Source organism: Paramisgurnus dabryanus, chromosome 12 (genome assembly GCF_030506205.2).
Source record: "Paramisgurnus dabryanus chromosome 12, PD_genome_1.1, whole genome shotgun sequence".
Lineage (NCBI taxonomy): Eukaryota > Metazoa > Chordata > Actinopteri > Cypriniformes > Cobitidae > Paramisgurnus > Paramisgurnus dabryanus.
The window spans coordinates 1108537-1133645 of record NC_133348.1 but is presented as its reverse complement, the minus strand read 5'-3'; the positions used below and the strand labels follow the sequence as shown (position 1 = coordinate 1133645).

General features: G+C 36.9%; 2 protein-coding genes across 2 annotated transcripts in view; both read left to right on the top strand.

Moving 5' to 3' along the window:
- Nucleotides 1-25109, top strand: part of LOC135738171 (uncharacterized) — a 334980-nt gene that overhangs the window by 73867 nt on the left and 236004 nt on the right. The gene's annotated exons all lie outside the window — the stretch shown is intronic.
- LOC135749736 (adhesion G-protein coupled receptor F1-like) lies at nucleotides 855-6419 on the top strand. Its single transcript, XM_065268385.2, has 7 exons — nucleotides 855-1033; nucleotides 1121-1291; nucleotides 1515-2843; nucleotides 3017-3058; nucleotides 3289-3342; nucleotides 5272-5332; nucleotides 5454-6419. The coding sequence occupies exons 1-7, from the start codon at nucleotides 899-901 to the stop codon at nucleotides 5558-5560; spliced, it is 1899 nt and encodes a 632-aa protein (XP_065124457.1). The 5' UTR covers nucleotides 855-898; the 3' UTR covers nucleotides 5561-6419.

The window sequence follows — 25109 nt, the reverse complement described above, 5'->3', positions numbered from 1 at the left end:
AAACTTTAATTCAGCATGATTCAGAAATCCACATGATAAATCTGTAATTCAATATCACACTTAGATTTAAAAATAAATTGAATAATATTAAGAAATAATTTACATTTTCAGTAAAGACATGCGGCCAAATCAGTATTATTTACAATTCTTTTAAGTCACTTATCAGCCATGTTGGGAGCAGTGGCGGCTGGTGACTTCTCTTCCAGGGGCGCAAACTCACCAAATACTTGCAAGACAGAGGTTGGGTTAGATTCTCCAAAATATCTTTTAAATCATAAATGTTTATGAAACATTTCTACTTTTACAAATGCAGATAATTAAATGGGCCATGATCTAACACATAATTTTTTTACACATATGCGAGGGTCTGCTTACACTGTATGTGCACCACTGGATTTTTCTAACCATGCATACCTTTTATGCGTATGGTCGCGCATGCACGTACAGGAGAATGTAGTATGTAGCTTGTAAAAACAAATTATGGGGTTGTGATTTTTTTAGGACAGTCGTTATTTTGCTGTATGTGTTATTTATTAATTTGTGTTTGCCTGTTTTATGCCATCAGGATCTGGCTGCGTCACGTTACGACATAAAATCTTTAGCACACATTGTGGATCTAATGAAATCTTCACATGCCGACTAAAGAACATGACAGAATTACAAACATTTGATTATAGCAGCAGGACAGTCCAAGTTCAGACAGTCAGGGGTGAGCATTAAATTAGATGATGTCACATACAGAATAAGAAACTTCATGCAATATGCATATAAACATAAAAGTAAATTACTAAACGTAATTTTTTGTTGATTTTCTTAAACCTTTATCAAATATTTCCAATTCACAGAGTCTAACTGTATAAATAACACGCTTGGAGTAGGAAAAATAGGTGACAATGTTATGGGACTGTGTGAAAAAGGCCTGGAAGGATATATAACTTCTGAATGTCAACATGTGAACCTGAAAAATGATTGGATACCTATAAAGAAAGATTGTGTAGTTAAAGCTATCAAAGATCTTGATAGGAAATCTGAGGTAATCTATTAATCCTGTATTTATTAGGAAAAAGGAGAATTTATCAAAGGTGTTTCTGTTTACATTTCTTCTTACTTTGTAATGTAGGTTCTGTTTTTGGATGAGATTCCAGCGTTTATGTCAAACCTCAGTAACGCTGCAAAGGAAAATAATATTGAGATAACACAATCTGCTGCGACTGTCCAAAAAATTGTTGAGATACTCTACAAAATTGCTAGTATCTCTCAAACTATTGCTATTAGCCAGACTGTGATGGAGGTATGTTCAGGTTTTTTATGCAGTTGTATTGTGAACTATATTAAATCAATGCTTGTTGTTTACATCCATCATCTGTCATACGGGTGTATCATTCATTATCGCATAAAACAACCTCTTGAATCAAAATGGCTGATATTAAAAAAATCATAGTTTATTTTAAATTGTGGATAATTATAATAACAGTGTAATAATCGACCACGTTTGTATTGTGATTAATTTTTAGGATTTTCTTAAAACAGTCAACGTCATTGTATCAGATGAATCTAAAAACACATGGGAAGTATTGAACAATGGCTTTATAACACGAAATGAAAGCACCAAACTTCTGCAAGCTATTGAGACTATAAGTGATCGTCTCTCAGATGACAGTTTCATGATTAAGGAAACCTCCATTCAGTTAAATAGAACAAGAATTGAAAACTCATTCACTGAAACATCTTCACTGCCAAACTCAACTACTCAGATTGTGATACCAAAGGTTGAACCGACCCTCATAACCATTATTATCTTCACAAAGCTTAACAATGTTTTACCAACTCGCATTACTTCTAATAATGACAAGAAGACATCAGAAAACCACATCAATGGAGACGTGGTTGTTGTTAGAGTTAATAAAACAATTAACAACATTGCATTTGCTTTCGATACTACAAATACATCATTGAAAAATCCTCAGTGTGTCTTTTGGAACTTTGATCTGGACCATTGGGATTCCACTGGATGTAAAGTCAAGCACTCAGGGAATGAAACAGTTACATGTGAATGTGACCACACAACCTCTTTTTCAATCCTGATGTCTGCAATTGATAACCTAGCCTTAGACTATATCACATACATTGGTGTAGCTATTTCAATGGCCAGCTTGGTTCTGTGTCTCATCATTGAGATAATTGTGTGGAAGTCAGTGACAGGAAATGAGACGTCATACATGCGTCACGTTTCAATAGTCAACATTGCAGTGTCCCTGCTGATCGCAGACATCTGGTTTATCATTGGAGCTGCAACTGCAAATCCAGGACAACCTACACCAGTGAATCCCTGCAGTGCAGCGGTTTTCTTCATTCACTTTTTTTACCTGGCTCTTTTCTTCTGGATGTTACTTTCAGCACTTTTACTTTTAAACCGCACTGTCATGGCTTCGTCTCAAATGTCAAGGGCTAAAATGATGGTCATCGCATTCACAGTTGGTTATTGTGCACCTTTGCTGATAGCGGTTATTACCGTTGCATCCACAGCTGGAGCTGGTGGATATATTTGGACGAGAGATACATGTTGGCTGAACTGGTCTGAATCTAAGGCTCTGCTGGCATTTGTGATTCCAGCTCTGACCATTGTTGCCTTTAACCTCCTGGTTTACATTGTGGTTGTGTGTAAGATTTTAAGGAGAGGACTTAGTGCTCAACCAGATGAGAGTAATGCCCTTATAGTCATTGCCCGATGTGTGGTCATTCTGACTCCTTTCTTTGGTATAACGTGGGCCTTTGGCACTGGAACCATGTTGACACCTGACTTTGCCATTCATGTGGTTTTTGCAACCCTTAATTCACTTCAGGTACCACGTTTTGTCTCTTTTTGTCTATTGAAAATTTATTTCTGTGCTGTTAGATTTTTTTAAAGTATTTTTTCAATTCCTCTTATTTATATTTATTTCAACTATTTAAACTAAATAAATTCATTTAGGGTGCTATGGTTTTATTTATTGAGTTTGTAAATTGTTTTTAATAGGGATTCTTTGTTTTGGTGTTTGGGACGCTTTTAGACAGAAAGGTATGAGTTTATTCTGTTAGTTCATCTGCTTTGACAAAAACCTGTGATTTAATAATATTAAAGATATTTCAAAAAGTATACAAAACCACAGTTTACTGTAGATGGTATTATAATCAAAACATTGATTTTGCCGAAAAATCTGACATTGTCACACACATGAAGTAAAACAATTCACCTGTTCTACCCTCCACTTCAGTTTAATCAAGTCTTTTTGTTGTTTTTGATCACAGGTCAGAGAGTCTGCAAAGAGTTTAATTAAGGACCTCAGTTCCCATCGTACTCAGGTAAAGTACTTTATATAAAGCGGACTTCATCTTTATAACCTCTTGTTCAACATTATTCCTACTGTAAATAATGTGATTCTTAATTTATGATCTATACACTGTATGCAGCATTTTTGTCAAATCAACACATAAAAAAAATAAGTTAAACAATTTCAACTTGAACTTATAGGTTATGTCAACTTTTTTAAGGGCGGGGTCAGTGCCGCTGCTAGCCATTTTGGTGCCCTAAGCATAATTCCTTTTTAATGCCCCCCCACCCCGACCCTTAGAAAAAAAGTTTGATTTTGCCAGTTTAATTTTTTATTACCAAACATATAACATAATAGCAGAAAGTAAAATCTTCACAGCTTTAGCCAACACACATTACACATTTGAAAGTGCAAACTTTTATAGAATAGCAAAATAGAAAAAATTACCAAATTTAAATTATCAAAATAATCCAGACATGTTTTTCCCATTTACAATGTCACTTTAAAAAAATTACATTAAATATACATCAATAAGTAAACAAGAATACTCAATATTCTTAAATAAAACAATGATTCAGAGAACTAATGTTTGCTTCATATCATATATAATGACGTTTTATATTTATATATATTTAACAGTCAGGAATTGTTAGCCTAGCATGTGCACTGACTGCTAACGTTAACTTTTACTGAGAAAATATTAACCACCGTCACGTCAAAATAAACCAAAAAATAAACTACTGCTCAATAACTAAAGAAACGTAGTAATGTAACAGCTGCGTCAGTTATTTGTAAAATGCATATGCATAATGTTTTACAGTAAAATCTCAATTTAGCTTGCACTGAGATTATAAATTATAACAACATAGTTTGTTAATGTCAGCACAGCAAGTTCGAGGCGCATTACTATTAGCAGCAGCTGCAGCCCATGCGCATTTATTTAGGAATGATTAAACATGATGGACTTACCTGCAAGTAATGCACGGGCATCATCTCGCAGTTTCTTCTTTTTTTTTTCGATCCTGACTCCTGCTGTCTTTTCGGGGCCATTTCCAAAAGTTGCCTACTGACTGGCCGTTTCTCAATCCGAAGGCTGCAGCCTGCACGAGGTTGCATATGCAGGCTGCATACGTCATCAAGCCTGGTTTATTTCAGTTAACTGAACATAGCATTAGCAAGTCATAAGCATATTACAACAATTTACGATTAACTAAGAATAATAGTCAACTTTATAATCGTTAATATTACGAAATAAGAACGTTTTGATGACGTATGCAGCCTAGAAATGCGACCTCTGCAGGCTGCAGCCTTCGGATTGAGCAACGGCCTCTGTCAAACTTCGTCAGGCGCCCGCTCGATCAACCGGCACGGACCATCAAAGGCTGGGGGGCATACTTTCTAGACTAGAGCCATTAAATTATCTCGTTCCCCCTTTTTTGTAACATATTAATGGATAAAAAGTGCCTAATAATATTTCTATAGGCTAATGAAATAATTTCAGCATTATATTTTTGGTGCCCTCTCAGCACGTGGTGCCCCACGCACAGCGCGTGATGCGCGTTATGGGAGCGGCGGGGCTGGGCGGGGTGCATGATTTTTGAAAAACACTTTGAAAAAGGGAGTCGGGCTGACTACCAAAACACACTTGTAGCCAATCAGTAGTAAGGGGCGTGTCTACTAACCTACATCGTTGCCTGGGTTGCTTTTGTGTGGGGCGGGTCTTTCAAAGAAGGTCTAGATTCTATTGGGGTAGTGGCAGTTTATTTAGGTGATTTCAAATGTCAGCATTGGCTTTCAGAGATCATGCAAACTGCCTTTAAGCCAAAACTTAAAATAGTAAGTTGGATTGACTTGCAAAACCAAGTTGTTTTAACTTCGTGCTGCATTTTTTTTTTTACAGTATAGTCATTTGTACATTGACTCTAGACTTTATCTTGACTCTGACATCTCTTTATTACAGAACACTAATCCAGGAAATACAGGAAGTGAAGCGATTATCTTGAAAACAAGAGGAACCAGAGGTTATAATAGAATGCTTTGTTTATAGAAATTCAAGTTATTTATGTTAATTATAAATGAATAAATCTACAGGGCATGTTAAAACAATACAACTGTTTTTGAATAATATCCATTTTTTTCCAGTTATGGACTCTGAAGTAAGACGTTCCTCAGTATCATCATCAGTATCAGCAGCATCATCTTCATCTTCTGGCAGCTCCACTGCATCACATACCGCACTAAAGGCCTAAATTACTGTATTAAGTTAATCTGTGAGCCAATTTTCTTTTATTGTTTCTGCGACAAAAAGAATTGTAATGAATTGTAATGATCTTCGATAAATACTGTCAAATTATATGTGGTTTGTGTTTCATGATATAATATACAAGAAATGTTGTTGTTAGTTGTAAAAAAAACTTTTTAGTACATAGATGCCTCATTAGTGTCTGTTTGTATGGGCCGCTATACATTGGTCATCCGCCATTTTAGAACCAAGAGGTCCATGAACTAGTGATGTCAATTTTTTCACAACATCGTGGGCTACTTATATTGCTGTGGGTTTTCCTTTTATTAAATGTTTATTTTTGTAGCTTTTCCACAGAATAAAGGTGGAGGGATTTTATTAACTCAATAAGAGAAATTTTAATCAGTCCATGACACTGACACTGTTTCACATCTTTGAAAGAGTACAGCATATCCGGATCCAAGTGAATATCTATTATCTGAATTCAACATATACAAAGTCTGACACAAAACAAAAAATTATGTTTTTATGAAACTTAAAATCCTGTCATTTATAAGGTAATGATGCATTTTGAAGCTGCATTTAAAAGAGCCTTTGAATTGTTAAATTTTAGTTGCACCCCTGTTAGGCATTCGATCGTGGAATCGACGCAGGCTCTGAATTGGGACACAGATTAACCTTTCAAGGTGTGCAAGTCTAAAACATGTTTTTGTTGTTGTTGCTTTAGAAATCACGTATTGATTTCTTGTAATTAACTTGTAATTGTAATGAATCAAAAAGTTTGAAATTTCCTAATCTGTATCTAATTACATAATGTTTTACTACTTTATTTTGCTTGAATTATCAAAATAAAATTCTCATTATAGCTGCTTACCAAATATTGTATTTTTTATTTTAAATTTGGTATTATGAGCTAGAGTATTTCTTTTACAGGATTAAGCTTAATCAAGTTGTCCGCCATTTCTTGTAATTTTTTACAAAAGTTTTACAAAATGCATTCAGAAATATTTTCTTCTAAAAATATATAAACATACAAATATCTCAAATAAAACAGACATTGCTTTTAAACAAACAATAAAACAAACAAACAAACCGGGGAAAAATCGTTTCATCCTATCTATATTTTTCCCTGCTTATAAACTCTAAAATATGGGTATTTTTCTTTAAAAAAATTTTTTTGCAAAAAGCTGAAATAATTGCATTTTGTGAAGTAATTTTGTTAGAGATCAAGATTCAGAACGATTATCAAAACATGCACAGAGTTTAAAATGAGTAAAAACACATTTTGCTTCAGTTTTTATAATTTGGGAAGTGTGCCATCTAGTGGATAATCACAGTATTAGAGATTAACATAAAATTTCATCAGGAAACCGTTTTTATCCAAATGTTTCTCTTAATTGATGAGTTAACTTGTCATTGGCGGAGAAAGCTGTATTTAGAAACTGACCTGGGGAGTTGTAAGAAAGTGGTGCTTGGAATTGTGAGTCTTTAGACAACAAGGCTTGGTTTCTCTTTTGATTTGTTTTCTTTTGTGCTTAAGACCTAACCAGGGTGACTGTTGTGTGACACAAGTTTATTTTATCACAGCTACAATATTTAGTTTTGTATGTTATAAACAGACTGTGGCTGTTTCTCGATGCATTTTTTCAACGATCTTGCATCCTCGTTTTTTCACTCTACGTCATCATTAAATACAGAGAACGCAAGTATAGAGGATGCATGAAAATACCCGGATGTGTTCTTGATATCGAGAATGCATCGAGTGCAGACTTGCATGCTGAAATCACTTTACGCCCCAGAAGTAATTGCTGCAAAACAATGGTGGACGAAGAAAGTGCTCAGCACAGCGGGTGAGAGTAAGACGCTGGTTAAATTAAACTTTAAGTAAACTTTTAGTAAATTTTAAGTATTAAACCCTTAAAAATGCAAATTTTATATATAAATGTATGTTTTATTGGCATAGAACAACTAATCTTAATTGAGTTTCTTATTTTGGATTATATTATTATTTCCTGACAAGGTATCTGAAATATTTACGTATTTGCCAGATGTACAGTAGGCACTACTTTGCATCACTCACACTCATTCCATTCATAAAAATGTACCCTCATATTGTACTCATAATAATAACAAATATAGCTGCAAGCACCGATATGAGGCCAAGCACCTTTAGCGCAATGAGCACCCAAAGCACAGCAAGCAACATAGAACGTATCAATCACCCAAGGTGCATTGAGCACCCAAGGTGAATCATGAATACAAAGCATAGCAATTACATAGCAGAACCACCGCAGTGCAGAGCAACAACAGCAAACATGACAAAAATAGAACATATATGAACAATAGCTTGAGAGGAATAGGTTAGAAAGAACAAAATGTTAATAGAAGAACTTAACCTATGGCTCATTCGGGATTCGAACCCATGAACTCAGAATCTTGATGCTTGTGAATTACTAGATGTGCACTCAGTTGACATGGTTCAAGGGGCAGCAGAAAAGAACTTTCAGAGCTGCAAGAATTGACATATGCCAATCACCAAAGATGCAGAAATGACACCGCAGAGCAGAAAAAACAGAAATACAGTGTATATGAAAATCAAAAAGCTCAAGTGAGATCAAAGACAAGAAGAACATTCTGATAGTAACGCTATACAATGTAATATACAGTCACAATTTACCATGTCAAATAGACACATCACAGGCACGGTCAACTTTGGAGCGGTATTTCTAAGAAAGAGAACAGAATATCAAAAATCTGTTTAGTCATTTCTGTGCGAATTGCTCCAAACATTATACGAGCAGAACCTGGGATAAAATAAACAAAATTTGGAAAAGGAGAGCAATCACGTGTACTAAGTAGAATTTTCATAGATCAAACGGATCACCAGTTATAACCATTTGAACATTAAACTTTTGAACTGCTGGTGGTGCTATAGAGTTACTGCTAGAGACCCCACATGACTTTTTAGGACCACCACTACAACTGTGCCAAATTTCATAATTTTCCTATGTACGGTTCATAGGGCTGCCATAGACTCCCATTGGGGAACAAGAACAAGGAGGAAGTATAATATGTCTTGCTCCTGGGAAAGCTTGGTGTTTTGGTTGAATAAACTTTAAAAGGTCCTTCCTCATTCTTAGTTTAAAATGCTTTGCCAAGCAAGCACTGCTTAAGTTCACATGAGGACAAGGCTGACAGAAGGTCAAATATGCATTTTTTCAAATGTTATTACATGGAAAGACCTCTGATTATAAAATGTGTTCATCTGTGTTCATTTTTAAGTTATATGCTGGTTTATGCATAATTAACGTTTGGGTGCTGCTGGGCATCCATATGTGTGATAAGCAAACGCACGTTGTCGTCCCATTTATAGGCGCATATTAGCCTACTAACGCACTCATTAAATAACAAAAACAATATTGCGCCATTGACTTTAGACCAGGTTTAAGTTGGTCAATGGCGTAGTCTATTTTAGTTGCCTCAAACTAGCAATGTGCCCACAATGCACCTGCGCAAAATTGGGCGCAAATGCATTTTCTTTTTAAACAACGTGGCACTAAACATGAAAATGATAATTGTGGCGAGCTGAAACTAGCAAAAGACACTTGCATCGGGCTTTGTGTTGCATTGCGCGGGGTGTATAGGGCCCATGGAGTTTTTGAAGGCAGATGAACCTTTAAAGGCAGTATTTTGTGCACTTTTATGTTACACCATCATGTCTGGCCTATCCCATTTTGTTATGTTTCATTCTTTTATTTAACTTGAATTAAAGCCATTTCATTTTTTTATATTTCAATATGTTTTGCATTTTTTATACTCAGATGGATCCTGTTTTAACTTGCTCCTACATTCATTTTTCTTTATAAATTGTGATTGTAACATTTTCTCTTTCCTATTGGAAAGCTGTGTGGTGATAAAGAGTTTGCATATGACCAGATGATCAGAGAAAATTATGAGAGCTGCCCTGTTCAGCCATCAGTCAAACCTTGTGTTCTCTCTTTCCCCTAAAATTAAACACACTGCAGAGACTTCTTACTATAGGCAGATAGGCGAGGGGACAGAGCACAGATGAGGGTGACAGATACAGTAGAGTAAATACTGATCTGATCTCTAAATAACATTTAAACAAAAACAGCGTGTTTTTAAAATGGGCAGTCTTCAAAATAAGCAAAACATAGTTTGTTAGGCAACATGTCCTTTTGATTTTTCAAAAGGAGGGGGGGCAAACAAACTCAAAATCAAACTTTTACAATGCAGGAATGTAAATAGCCATTTATCATTACTGCTTAGCTAAAATGCTGAAAATGTTACTGTTGAAGTCATCTGTTATGTCATCTAATGCCTAGCGTACACCAAAGGATTTTCACAGTCCCAGACTAAAGACCGGCAGTCTTTAGGAATCTAGCTGGAGTTTCGGCGCGCTCCCGTCGTCTCGATCGTTAACTGATCGAGGTGATAATCTGCAGTCGGCGACCCGATTTATGCCAGTCTTTCTTTAGTCTTTTATATCAAACATGTTTGATATTATCGCAAGTCCCAGCGTAGTCTCGTGACGTAAAACAATTAACAACCAATAAATTCGTTCTCCGAAAACCGGAAACAGGAAGCCATCAGTCACAACAAAGAACGAGCGCCAAGTAGGCGAAAATGGACCGTGTGGATGAGAGGAGCGCCTTGTCGAGCGGTGGGCAGAGCAGCCGTGTCTTTTTGATGTAAACTGCCGTTCATACCACGACAGAGTGGATAAAGAAAAGAAGTGGAGCGATATTGCCGAAAAGCGTGAGCAACGCGTAAGCGGCGCATGTTTTTTTGGTGCCCATGTTAACAAGCACGTACACCGCACGCGTGCGGTCATAAATGTGACGCCAAGTGTGTTTCAAACAGTCATGACTTTGAGCAATTCAAAAGAAAGCAATTAAATATTTAAAAACACCAGAAGACTGCGCTGTCATTCACTCTCTGCCCAGCAAATGAGTCCTCATATAGCTTAATACTGTTCAGAGAAACAGATAACGTACATCTATAAATCTAAATCTTATGCTTAAACTGTTTCAGGGAAACACGATCGACTGCTTCATGCTGTCAATCACTGAGTGAATTTTTTATTTTATCGTAAAACTTAAGAGAAACATATTTTATAATGTGCCATGGGCTTGTTATGTCTATAATTGTGTATTGTGTCTATATATGTCATTACACGAACCAGAACAGCACGAAAACAATGTGGGTTAAACAAATCACAGTTAAATAAATTACACTGACCGTCAAAAACCGTCTTGAAGAGGTTTTGCTCATTAATGCATATAAAATAAAGTAATGTGAACTTGAGATTTTTATAATGTTGTTAAACTGCACAGTATGCGCTGCAAACGCTGTTGAAACCGGCGTACTAATGTTTGATATTGACATTACTGTACAAGAGCACGAATGAAAGACTGAATGAAAAAGAGAAAATCTAGCTTTGCACAAACTGGGAAAATGTAACTAATGCTACCCTATGTAGCCTATGTTCCATTTGCTGAGGTTAAAACACGCAGCATGTCTCTCAGGACACAGTTTGCTGAGACCTCTAAGTGGGAGTGGGGACAAGGCCCTCACTTCTTTTTTCTTTCACTGCAAATGACTGCAATGGCAAAAGCCACAGTAGCTAACTGTAGCTGCTTCTCCTACATTTTACACTATACACTATATATTTTATATATATATATATTATATATATATATATTATTATACACTGCTGAGCATGATGGGAGGAATTTGGTGGTAATAAAAAGCTAAAATAATCTTGTTGTAGTCTTGTAAATAGTGTCACTACAAGATTCAGTGTTTGTAAAATCTTTTAGTCTGAGACTAAAAACTGTGAACCGAAGTCTTTAGATGTGAGCTGATAATCTTATAGAGTCTTTTCTAAATCTTTTCAAAGTCTTTAGGTGTACAGAAAGCATAAGGACGTTTGGAGATAGAGCTTTCTGTGTGGGTGCTCCATCACTCTGGAACAAGCTTCCTCATGCCATTCGCTCTGCCTCCTCTCTAACAACCTTCAAAAAGCAGCTAAAAACACATACTGAGGCCTATGTTTTCTACTCAACAAATCACTTTTTTGGATGGGGACAGGCTTCACATCATCCCAAACAATGCTTCTCTGTGACTTATCAATTACACAGCACAACCTCTTACCTTATTGCTTACGAATTAAATAAAGTGACTTAAATTTCAGTTTGTCACTAAGACAAAGCTGTTGGTTTATGCTTTTATGTGAAATAGCTGACAATTTGCTGACTGGGTTATGCTATATATTTATAGTGTTTTTGTGATTCACTTTGAACTTATATGCACTCATTGGAAGAGAGCTGCATGAAGATTAAAGGGGCGGTGAATTTGTCGATTTTATTGTTTTATACTGTTGCCTGATGTCTACTTCTGATGTCCGCGTGGTTTTTACATTCAAAAACATCAAAAACAATAAGTAATAGGCTATTTTGTAACATAGATTAGTGGCTGTCTGGAGAAATGGTTCGTTTGAAGGGGCGGGCCGCATTGAAGACCTGGACGTAAACACCCACTGCTATGATTGGACGTCTTCGTTCCCCGTCATTACATGTGGGGAAATGTTTTAAAAACATTAATGTGATAAAAATAGCAGCCGAACACAAATATGTTTGAGCCACAAAAGATTCTGGGTGCTAAATATGATACGCATAAATGACAATACGTATATTAAAGTAGAAACAAAACTCGACGTGACTAAATTACCGTATACAACACAGTAAGCGCGCATCAGAATCTAAACTGCGGCTAATAAATCCTTATCAATAACTTTGTATAATTCGATTGTGCTTGTGAGGTTGCTTTTACATTCACGTAATGTTAAATACCACAGTAATATGATAAAAAATAAGCTTTGTTGAGTGTTTGACCTTTCAAACGTAACTCGCCTAAATTACCGTATACAACACAGTAAACGGGCATCAGAATCTAAACTGCGGCTGATAAATCCTTCTTTATAAATAACACTGTATATTTCTACCGTTAAATTACAGTCGTGTTGTTAAGTGGTGTATCTTTATTAATCGTTTAATGTTTTTAGTACATTAAAACGGTCAAACATACGTGTTTAGACACGGATGTTACAACAGACATATCAAGCGATCTCTTCTAACAAAGCAATAGTGAAACGCAGTAACTTAAATAAAGTAAAATGTCTTACTGTGTATAATGCTGTGTCATTGTTGTCAGATCCAATATAAGTGGTGCTTTTAATCACAGTCTCTCTGCAAATCCAGCATCGACTTCTTTCCAAATAAATCCGTGTACACAAAGTTAACAAACACTCCCCACACGAGCTGGAACTTCTTAAAAAGCAAACTTTTTCCAGGCATTTAATGTTATGTTCCAAGCCTCTGAATTAAAGTATTTAGCTTCTGTGTTGTTCCCACGCGGTTCTTCCACAACCGAAAATGCGTTTCCAGTCTTTCATAACAGATCACCGCGTCAAAATAAAAGTCTCTCAGAAAAAATGTATTTAAAAGTCATTTTGGTTACATTTGTCAATCTTTAAAGACATATTTACTTGTTGAGACACACGTGTGTCACGCGAAGCTGTGGGCGGGACTTCAAAAGTGGTCCTTGTATTTGGCTATGGGGCGGTACTTCAATTCTACTTTGACGTCATAGATTTCCGAATTCCACACTGGCTTGTTTTACTGGCTTGGTGCCAAAAACGGTTATATTTCAGTAGCACGGACGTTTTCAGTTCTGAAACTTGCAGGATGTTCATTTAAGTATGATGACCTCTTATATAACAAATTATCAAGTTAAAATTGAGTATTTGATTCACCGCTCCTTTAATACAAATATAGCTTTATGTAAAACCATGTTTATTGTTAATAAATACAGCTTTCAATTGATGACTGTAAAAAAATATCCAATGTACAATGGTATTGGAGCTGGGTTGCCGGTAAATTACCGTAGATTTAAATTTATGTTATTTATTGTCAACAGTTTGTTCAAAGTTGAATGAACATTAAACATGAACAAGTCTTTATCTTTACAGAATAAAACTATACAATAACAGCTGTTTTCTGTTTTTTTTTTTTTTGCTTCAGATTTTGTTTCCCAGAATGTTTTGCTTGATGCTGTTTTTCTACTTTTATTCTGTAAAGACAAAGACTTGTAAATGTCTAATGTTCATTTAACTTTGAACAAAATGTTGCCAGTAAATAACATAAATTTAAATCTATGGTACACTGTAAAAAAAAATCTGTAGAAACAGAAAAAGGTTGATGATGATGATTTCTGGTTACCAGAATGCTTCGCATGAGGCTGTTATTGTATAGTTTTATTCTGTAAAGATAAAGACTTGTTAATATTTAAAATGTATTTAACTTTGAACAAATTCTTGCTAGTAAATAACATAAATTTAAATCTACAGTAAATTACCGGCAACCCAGCTGCAACAACATTGTAATTTCTACGGAATTTTTTACAGTGTAAGTTACCGGCAACCCAGCTGCAAATTTCTATGGAATTTTTTTACAGTGTATGGTTTGTTATGATTGGACAATATTTTACCAAGATACAACTATTTGAAAATCTGGAATCTGAGGGTGCAAAAAAAAATCGCCTTTAAAATTGTCAAATATTACCAACCATAAATATTTTTTATATATATTTAGGGTAGGCAATTTACAAAATATCTTCATAAAACATGATCTTTACTTAAAGGCGGGGTGCATAATTTTTGAAAAAAACACTTTGGAAAAGGGAGTCAGCTGAGTACCAAAACACACATTTTAAACAAACCAACTGAGCATTAAATGCTCATGAACTTTGCATGTTCGATTACATATTTTTAAGAGGAATGCTGTCATTCAGGAACTTATCTTCATTAATCATTTTCAACTTCAGAATGGCTTAATGTTCATTTTTATATTATATCCTTTGATTATTATGCCCATCAAAACCTTTGTAACTCTATTGTGGTCCTACCCATGTTATACTTTTGGATTTAAAAAATTGTAAATTTGTTAATGTAAAATTTAGAACCTAATAATAAAATACATTGAAATTTGAGTTGTATGAAAAGGCTACCTAAGAAAATATGCAAAAACTGGCCTGTCTTCAAAATAAGCAAAAAACTTTTGGTATCCAACATTGATTTCCTTTTGGTTATATTATGAAATGAGCAATTACACAAAAATCTCATATTTCATATACAGTAAAAGCCTAATCAATGATCTACCAATTATTATTAGAAGCTGTATGCATGGCATACAAAAATCAATCAATTAATAACATTTATTTGAAGCAATGGAAACACTACACAGTTTTGTCCGTTTGTACCTGTTTTGAAAGTTTCCACTGAATTCTGAGATCTCAGATACAAGGTTTGAAAACCGAAAGAAAATGATTCAAGGAAACAAATTCTCAGTGATTGAGAGATTTATGCAGATAACTTTAAAGTTTATAGTATCACATTAAGGTAAGTTGGCCAGGGGAAAGGTAAGAGTTTCTTCAGTTTCTTCTTTAAAATGTAAAACATATATGTGCTGCATTTTTAAGCCTAGAAAGATAGAAACATTGCCTTTAGATATTAGATAAATTAGATAAATAAATTGTATATCTTATACAAGCATCTTTATTACAACCATTACCCTGTGTCCGTGATGTAATCACTAGTCTCTTCTTTATGTCATTATAACCGTGTCAGTGTACACATGACAGCTAAAATTAATGTTATAATATGACTTTTTTATAGACATAATGAAGACCTGTGGATGAGGAGATCTGAATTGTTTAAATTTGCATACTTGAATGAGAAAATGGCCAGTGAAGGTACAATAACATAAATATTACAATTAGTTTAGTTTTTACTTACTATTCCTCCTATTCAAGTTATTCCATACCCTTCCTATTACATTAAGTTTAACTTACTATTCCTCCTATTCAAGTTATTCCATACACTTTCCTTTATACAAAATAAAGTTTCTTCATATTTCTCATTTTATTTCATGTAAAAAAAATATGTTAGAAGGTTGGGTAAATGAGAGCACAATTTAAATGTTTGGGTTGATGTCCAATGCTTTAAGAAAAAAGCTTAATTACGTTACATATGTTTTCTGTTCAGTCTTTAAAAAAACACTGGCACTTTATTACACTGAAAAAGTACACTCTAAAAAAAAAGTGCTAAATACCATTATTAGTGCTAAGCATCACCTATGTAGAATCATATTGTGCTATGTTGAACCATAAGTGGTACTAAGCCCTATTTGGACAGTAATTGCATGGCATGCTCATGTGCTTCAGGTTTATTCTGGACCAGTGTTGTCTTTCTTTTCGAGCATTTTAAAAATCTTCACAACATAACTGATGATGAGAAGTATGGACACAATCTTTCATCACTCTTCTACAGCGAGTGGCAGCTGATGTAAATAAATAGAAGAATATTACAAAAACTTTTAAATTGTCTATTACCACCAGCAACAAGTGATAAATACAGTTTAAAATGTATTAAATTACACAACAGCTGGGCTATTCCATATACATTTGGGGGCAGTTTCCTGGAAACACCTGGAAATGCACTGCATTTGTGGTTAATTACTGTACAATCATTCACATGACCCTAAACCTAAACCCTGTCTGGGAAACTGCCCCATATTCAAATATACAGGTCATGTGAATAATAGTAATTAACCACACATGCGTGCAGTGCATTTCCAGGTGTTTCAAATTATAACCTGACAAATCCACCGTAAATTTATCTTCATCCGAATTCATGAGTTTTATTGCGAAGGAGGCATGCAAATATATTTTAACGGATATCCTCATGAGAAACGATTGCCATCCGAATAGGGCTCTTTGCATTAGCACCACTTATGGTTCTACAAAAGTGCAAAGCTGTATATGTGCTCTGTAGCGTTAAAAATTGTTCCCTATGATTACAATATTTTAGTACTATTAAGCACCATTTTCTTTAGAAGATTGCATTTAGTTGTTCCCTCCTACACGGTAAAAAATATGTGATCAATGTATCATATTAAATGTACATTGTGTAACTTTCAAAAGGATTTCTTAACAGAAATGACCATACAAAATGAAATTGAAGTGTTATCTTTTTATTACACCTTTATTATTAAATAAAGGTGATTCATGATGCCATAGAATGGGGTGGCAAAACATTTAGTGCATTGAGTGCCAAACTTTATTATGCTGACATACAAACTAAAATACAACAAGACCACAAACTGTAGTAAAGAACTGAATTTACCTACTTGAAGTCCTCTAAAAATAAACATGAACACAGTAATAAATAAAACCATTAATTGACTTATCTTTGTTTATTCCATTAGACAAAAAGATTGTACTTTTTCCTAACTTTTCTAATTTCACAATTGTATAGATACAAGGACAATAGAAAAACACCTATCAGGATTTGTTATGGCTATTCTGCTAACCCATGCATGTATTGTGGAAGCAAACACAACTTTTCAGGTAGGATTGTACTTTTTTGTATATCGTATTGGGAAAATGAGGTAAATTAAATATTGTTAAAAACTATACTAAAATACTGAAAATTTATAAAACAATTTATATAATGAATTATGGATACTGAATTTAGTGTGAAAGACTTTGTAAAACCTAGCCATTTTAAAAGACATGGCAGATGTATTTAAACTCTGAAAAAATATATTTTGATTTTTATTTAACTCTAGTTAAGCTTCGTAACGTCTCGGTTACATATGTAACCCTCGTTCCCCGAAGGAAGGGAACGCAGACGTCATGTCGTGACCAACAAATTAGGATCGCGCTTCGTGGGACCAATCTTCTTCAAGAAACTAGTAAAACGCCAATGAAATTGGCATGCAGGTATTTGCATCTGCCGGGGCGCAGCCCTCGCTAGAGTATTTAACGAGATTGCAGGTTTGCCACCTGATCTCTGAAAGGAGTGGTGGGAGCTTTGGGCAAGGAGCCCGGCCTGGGTCTCAGTGTTATGCTGGATTCAGCAAGCCCAAACTTAAAGCATGAATCATCGACCAAAAATGCACAAAGGTCCCCTTACCTCTTAAGTGCACAACATTGTTCTATGGTGAGTAATGTTGTTTATTTAGATGCTATTCGGTTGCGGCTGGTTATTTCAATAACTGACTTGTTGCAAGCCGGCTCGTTATTCTGGGGAGTCCGAAACGTGACGCTAGATGAAACAAACTGTGATTGGTTGTTTGACATGTCGGTCAAACAGCTCATGGGCGGGCGTTGACCAGAAAAAGCAGTGAAAAACATCAGACCTTCAGTATTAAAGGTCTGGCTACGCGAGACTAGGATGCAGGTGCCAAAATGTGCCCCCACGCCTGAGAAAGAAGGTCATTCCTCAGGGGGAGTCATCAGGGAGGGGCTGTCGTGAGGAGCATTAGTTCTGGGAACCAATTCCTGGTGGTACAGTAAGGTGCAACCAGTAAAATGTGCTCATCGTCGACCCTGCGGCCAGCTGTGTGCCAGTGCATCCACACCGAGTGTTTCCTCGGTTAGCGAATAGAACAGGCGACAATGGGTTGTCTCTCGAGAAACAAGCAGTTCTACCTGCACTCTGCCAAAGCATTTCCAAATCAGCTGAACCAACTGTAGGTGGATCTCCTCGGGACTTGGTCGTAAAGCTAATGCTGTATGGTCTCATATGGAGCAGCTTGAGCAGTGTCACAGCCGCTGCTGCAGCCATGTCCTAGGAGCCTCTGAAATTGTTTCATGCTCCTGTTAGACATTGCGTCAGTTTGACCAAGTCCAGTTCCATACGAAGAAAAGAGATCCTCTGCAAAGTTTGCTCTTTTCCCAGTTGACCTGAAGACCTAAACAGTGAGGTGTCAGGGGAGAATCGAGACATGAAAGTTCCCCCTTCTTCAGGTCGTAGGCTGTGAACCGATTGTGTGGACAAATGTTGCTGAAATGGCTGGTCTGGGAAACCGAAGCATTCAGGAGCCGATTCTTGTCGACCTCCTTCATGTCCGCAAGACATAGCCAGAGTTGGCGTTCCTGGACTGCCAGGGTGGACACTGCACGTCCATCGGCTTGTGGGGTTACCTTGGTCGAACATGGGGCCAGGTCAGTGACTGCACGGAGGTCTGAAAGACCACCAAATTGTGACTTCCAAAATAGATGGCCACCTCTCCAATGATGTGACATGCAAATACCTGCATGCCAAGTTCATTGGCGTTTTACTAGTTTCTCGAACTAAATTGGCCCCGCGAAGCACTTTCACCAATTTGTCGGGCACAACGTGACATTAAGGTGACCCCTATTTCCCTATTTTTATTCTGCATTTTAAAGTGTATAATCCAGTTCAACTGAATCACACTGTAAAAAAATCACACCTCAACTCAAAATTGTCTAGTGATTGGCAACATCAAAAATGTTCAACTGCCAATTGTCACTTTTGAAAACCTGTTCCTTTAATTAAGTGCATCAAGTGCACATAACGTAGATACTATTTACATTAGGTTAAAATAGCGATATATTTACATAATGTAAAAGTTGTTCTTTGCACTAAGTGTAAATAATTAGATGCTATCTATACTTAATATTGACAGATACTAATTGCATATTAGAATTTTTGTGCATTAACAGGATGCAAAAATAACCTACAGTGTAAATGATTATATTTATAAAATGTATCAAATGGATGTTACATTATTAAGAGATAATGTAGCCAGTGTTTTCATTTGCTATTCTCAACAGGTATCTGGTCTTACAGCAGAACCTTACTACATGATTGATGTTGATGTGAGATTCTTTGACTCGTCTCTTGTCAACTATTTACGAAATCTGGTCACAACTATCAACCTTCCTCTCACTCTGGACAACAACATAAATGTCACAGATTTCAACATGACTACTGGTAAGATGAGAACTGATTATATTTGCTAGAAAAATTAGGAGAAATAAAACCGGAATTTCAAGGTGGCTTGTTAAATCACACGTCAACCTGTCAAATGTGGGTAGATTTCAGGTGTGGCTGGTAGGACAGCTACTCTAGCCACTTTGGTGGGTTAAATATCATTTATTAATTGAAGTTTTCTTAAAAGTCATGTGAAATCATAAACATTGTGACACAGCAAAACTACAACTCCCATGAGCACTCCCTTCACCCTGAGAAACATGATAGAGAGCTTGAGCACTGTCACAAGTCCACATTTACAAATAAGTCAAATAGAATTAATGATATGCGTATTTGGATACTGTCCTGAGCTCGGTATTTGGCCTGAGCCCGAAGCACTTCCCCACATAGAGAGGGCTCCGGGCTCTGTATTAAAGCAGACATATCATGCTTTTAAATCTGTCCTTTTTACATATAAATCATCTATTTGTGGTCTATGTAAAGCGAAACTGCAATGCTTGGGTCTGAATTCCTCATTATTATAGCCCCACAGGCCCGCTTTCTACCCCTTTTCTGATGTGCAGCTGAGAGCAACTCGTTTTGGTACTGTCTTTTTAAATGCACGTCATACCCTGCCCCCTCTCCAGGTTGCAGAGGTGACACCTTTACTGTCTATGGGTGACACTCGGTTAAACTCCACCCCGTTCGGCCATTTTTGTAGTTTTATAGCAGAGATACGATTATCTAGCTGCACAGAAACTTTTTATTTACTCGTTATTCACAAAATGTCAACAACGGAAGACTTGTCCATCCAGCCTTATGTTCGCGCCAGAGTCGGAAACGGACTGAGAGGAAAATGAAGACGATGAACCTGCAGAACAACGTCTTCATATGGAGGTATCGCAATGGTGTGAGGCTGCAGCCTCCGGAGGCCGCATATCTAGGCTGCATACGTCATCAAGACGGTCTTATTTCAGAATATTAACAATTATAAAGTTTACTATTATTCTTAGTTAATCGTAAGTTGTTGTAATATGCTCATGACTTGCAAATGTAATGCTCAGTTAACTTAAACCAGGCTTGATGCCCAAAAGCGATCTCCGCAGGCTGCAGCATTCGGAGTGAGAAACAGCACTGCTAAACCATGACCACCGTGTACTTTACTTTTTTACTTTAAGTTATAAACTGCTTACCGAAGTGCTCTGCTCGTCGTCTCCAAAGAAAGAAGTAATTGACCCCTCAATCAGACGAAGTCTATCGGCAAATCCTTCTTTATACTGGCGGAGATTGGTGAAGTAGTTATCCTTAAAGTGCCTCGGGCACACAAAAATGACTTTACCCACAGATGTGAGTACATTTCTTACGCTCTCGTAACTTCTGCATCCTTGAGCTTTGACTACAATATCGCAGCGAGAAATATAAAATGGCGGATTGCTCGTAGTGTTGGGCTGGAAGTCGATGTCCTTATTTAGCAGTTCCGCTGCAAATACTGTGACGTAATTGTTCAAAAAACGTAATAGATAATAGAAAAATCACAACCGGTTGGAAAATATGACCAAAACAGAATATAAAGATATCAACAAAGCACCTGAAGAGACTAATTTCAACTTTTATGTACTTATAAACACTACAAATATACAACAAAATGCATTTAAGAGCCAAGAAAGTGGATTTAGCATGATATGTCTCCTTTAAGCCCGAGCCCAGAACATTTCCCATATTCAGTTTAGGAAATAAGCAGGTGAGTGTGAGGAGTCTATATAGGTTTCCACTCATGCTGATCAGGTGGACACCTGATTGTTGATTGTTGACAGCTGGTCGTAATAACGAGATGATTTGGTGGACAGCTCATGACCAGCTCATTTTGTTTGGAATTGACCGTTTTTACCGTGACCACAGCCAAGGGCAGACAGCCGTCAAGAGTAAGTGACAACTCTAGCATTTGCCTTTATACATAGCAAAAAATCATGCGATCATAATCTGGGTTTGTGCATCAAGAGGATTTAGCTCAAAAGAAGTTTTTGAATGCTACAACAGTGAAGGGGCAAGAAGCTGTCTAGTGTATATTTTATACTTAAATCCTGCAAACAGAACAAAGTTATGTATGACTATTAGGGCTGTCACTTTTGTGAAAAAAATCATTTTCGATTTTTAATATATAAGTGTTCATTGAATCGATTGTAAAATCAATTCTCCATGTTTAAAAAGACGTTTCCATTTTCAACGCCAAATAACAGACAAACGTAAAGAGAGCGCTGGAAACGCACAAGACAGCAATATTTCAAATTTATTGTCATTAAGTTTCGTGCAGAATATCAAACCGCAACAGTAGTGCAACATACTGCACTAAAATATATGCAGAGTGGACTGCTGCCATAAATGAAAAACATTACTGCAGGCTTCAACCGGCTGCTTTTATGATTTAGGCAATTCAAAAATTATTTTAAATATAATGATTCGATCCATTTCAAACAACTGTTAAAAATGAAACTGTAAAAAGACTTACTTGAAGTTGAGAACATGCTGTGTATTTTTTTATTAAACGTAACCGACACTTAGGCGGCACTAGGCAGGCATAATGAAATGCGCAAAAAGGCTAGGGCCATTACAAATTATTGGTCAGGAAAACAAGTCGATCAACATTTTAGGGGTCCAGAGCAGAGCGTTTTTCATTCACTATATGTACATCTGTTGAGAAGACGGGCTCCGACCGCACTGATGTCCCAGGGAAACTCGGGTACTTCATTGCCAGCTGCGCAAGGTGGGGGTATTTCGTTCTGCCAATCTTCCATCTCAAAAGCGGGTTGCTGTCAGCTCGCAATGGTGGCTCCTTGTCATAACTCATCATCTGCTGTAAGGTCACAATTTCGACGCTGTCTCGTGTTGCACAGGTTTATTTACGTTGTCCTCCATTTTCTTTGCAAAACACTAGATGCAGCGATTGAAAGCGTGAAACTATAGGTGTGTAAAATTGCTGGGTATTTTCTGTCTAGCTTTCGCAATGCCTACTGCACTTTCGGAATTATTTATTTTCTTTTTCTGCTTGTTTGTGAGTTTTGTTACATCTATATTTTTAATTCTTTAATTCTTTTAAAATTAATAGTGTACATATTTGGTTAAAATCAATTACCTATTTTCGTTTTCGAAATTTTTTTGGTTGGTCCGATCGATTGTGCAATCGATTTTCGAACGAAAAGTGACAGCCCTAATGACTATTAGTTGAACTTTTTCACCCTCTAACAACGCTCACATCCACCGTTGTGTTTGGTCACTGATGTCAAGGTTTATGTTCACAGAGATGTGAAAACATGTCAGACAGTTCTATTTGGAGATAATAATGGTTTACTTACCGCTGTGTCTTTTTGGAAAATCCTGAAGGGAAGAGCGCTTCATGAAGACATTTTTCAATTTAAATGCCCAGTTTCTCTCCACTGACAGTTAGTGGGGGACCTGATGGAGGGGTTGCGCGATGGTGGATGTCACTTCATAAATTAAAGTGATTAGGGCACTCATAGTGTTTGGCGTTGCATAGGGGGAATCCCCCTAGTTTGGGGGCCCCTCTCACAGAGCAGTACTGGAGAGTGATAGCACTGTCTCACTGTGGTGGTTTGTTTACAGTGTTTGATACTGTTTGACAAGGGCAGATACCATGAGAGACCATGCCGCCATCGGGGGCCCTCTTCAGCTGGGGGCCCAAGGCAGCTGCCTACCTTGGCTACCCCATTGCGACTCCTCTGCATGCAGTATAGCTGGGTAAAGGCCTTAGCAAACATGCAGCATCAAAAGAACATATGACAGGTATGGCGCTCTGGAAGGAGGGAGTGAAACAGACTGAAAGTGGACAGGAAATTTCTACTCTGGTTAACATTAACTAGTTGGCTAGAAATCACTACTATTTCTGGTCTGTAGTGGACATTATTCAATTTCTTGAGTAAATCATTTGCCGCTTAGAGTAAGCATAGCTGCTTCTGTTAATCTATCAGAGGGTTCGAGTGGACTTTCCTGTCATTTTTCAAATACACCCTTCGCAAAGACCCAGAATTTGCAAATGTCTTAAAGACATAACACGTAATGCAACATACATTTCTCATGATTTTCAAAATGATGTTATTGCAGTCATGAGCAGTCTAGTGACTGAAGAAGTTGTTTGAGAAGTTGCAGACTCTTGGTACACAATCAAAGTAGATGGCACACGTGACCCAACCAGAGTGGAAAATATTTCCATCAATGTTCATTTTGTAAAGGACAATTATCAAGTAACAGAGTGACTTCTTCCCATGGCAACAACTGAAAAGGAGGATGCGCAGACCCTGACCAATGCAATAATTAAGGAGCTTGAAAAGACTGGGCTCAGTACTTCCAAAATACTTATCCAGGTGTATGATGGGGCTGCCCTTACAGTATGTTTGTAAAAAATGTACAGTACAGAAAATGTTGCAGGACAAATTAGGAAGAGTGATACGCTATGTGCATTGCTTTAATCATCAGCGCCATCTTGTTGTCGTTCATGCAATATTCACCAAGCCTGCTGTTGAATTCTTTAATGTGTGTAACTTACTTAAATTCATTAAAAAGCCAACTGTTGCTGTCATGTATGGTGGGCAGCAGCTTAAGAGACTACTTGAACAGAGTTCGAGAGGGCATCTTCTAACAGTGGAAACAATTCTAAATTCTTTTAGAATTAATGAGTTGTAAGCCAAGATCAATGGCAGTTGTGCATATGAGATGGAGATGCGCATAGAGGCAGCAGGTCTGATTAGAGCAGTAGCCTATCAGACACAAATGTCATATTCATTGACCGTGTGGTCTACAACATTCTGCAGCAAACAAAATGATGCAGTAAGAGGACATGCACATGCTAAGTGCAGTCAAATAAGTTGTATGTGCTTCAGAATGCCTTGCGAAATTGCACTGAATCTGACTTTCTAGAGCTGTGGGAAAAGGCCAATGACACTGAAGTGCCAAGACCTTACGAAAGAAAATGCACCTTTAACAAAAGTTTTCAAGAATTTTTTGTGGAGAACAGCATTGGCAAGCCTCAAGGTGATTTAAGAATTCAAGATGAGCTTCGACGAGTATACTACAATACTCTTGACACAGTTCTTACAGAAATCTCTAAGCGCTTTGGAGAAAGAAACTGAAAGTTAAATTAAGCTCTTTCAGCTAGCGATATCCTGCCACCCTTGAAGCTATGCCTAGCGTACTCGCTGCAATAAAATGTGTGTTGACATTTGAAGCTTCTACAGCTACAGTATGTGCGAAAACTCATTTTCCACTCTGAAAAATGTTTTTACAGAAAATCGAAGAAGCATGCTACATCCACGAAAGGCACAATTAGGGCAGCTGGTCTGTGCAGCGCTGCGTTAAGGGCCATATTTTACATCTGCTGATGCACCCGTAATGTCAACACAAGTGTTCACATCCAGCGACACATTATATAAATAGCAAATGCATTTGCGCACATTTGTGCTATCATACGGTGTGCACTTAGGGGCTAATCACACCAAAAGCGTTTATGGCATTTGCAAGCGCCTTTTTTGAATGATATTCTATGGGCAGGGATCGTTTGCACGCTGTTTATGCACGCCGAGCGCCTTGAGGTTTTTGCCACCAGCCGCAGCACGTGCTTTTGAAGGAGCGCTGAGAGCGGAGAAGCACCCGAATTCATTCGCATCATTCCATTGTCCAATCG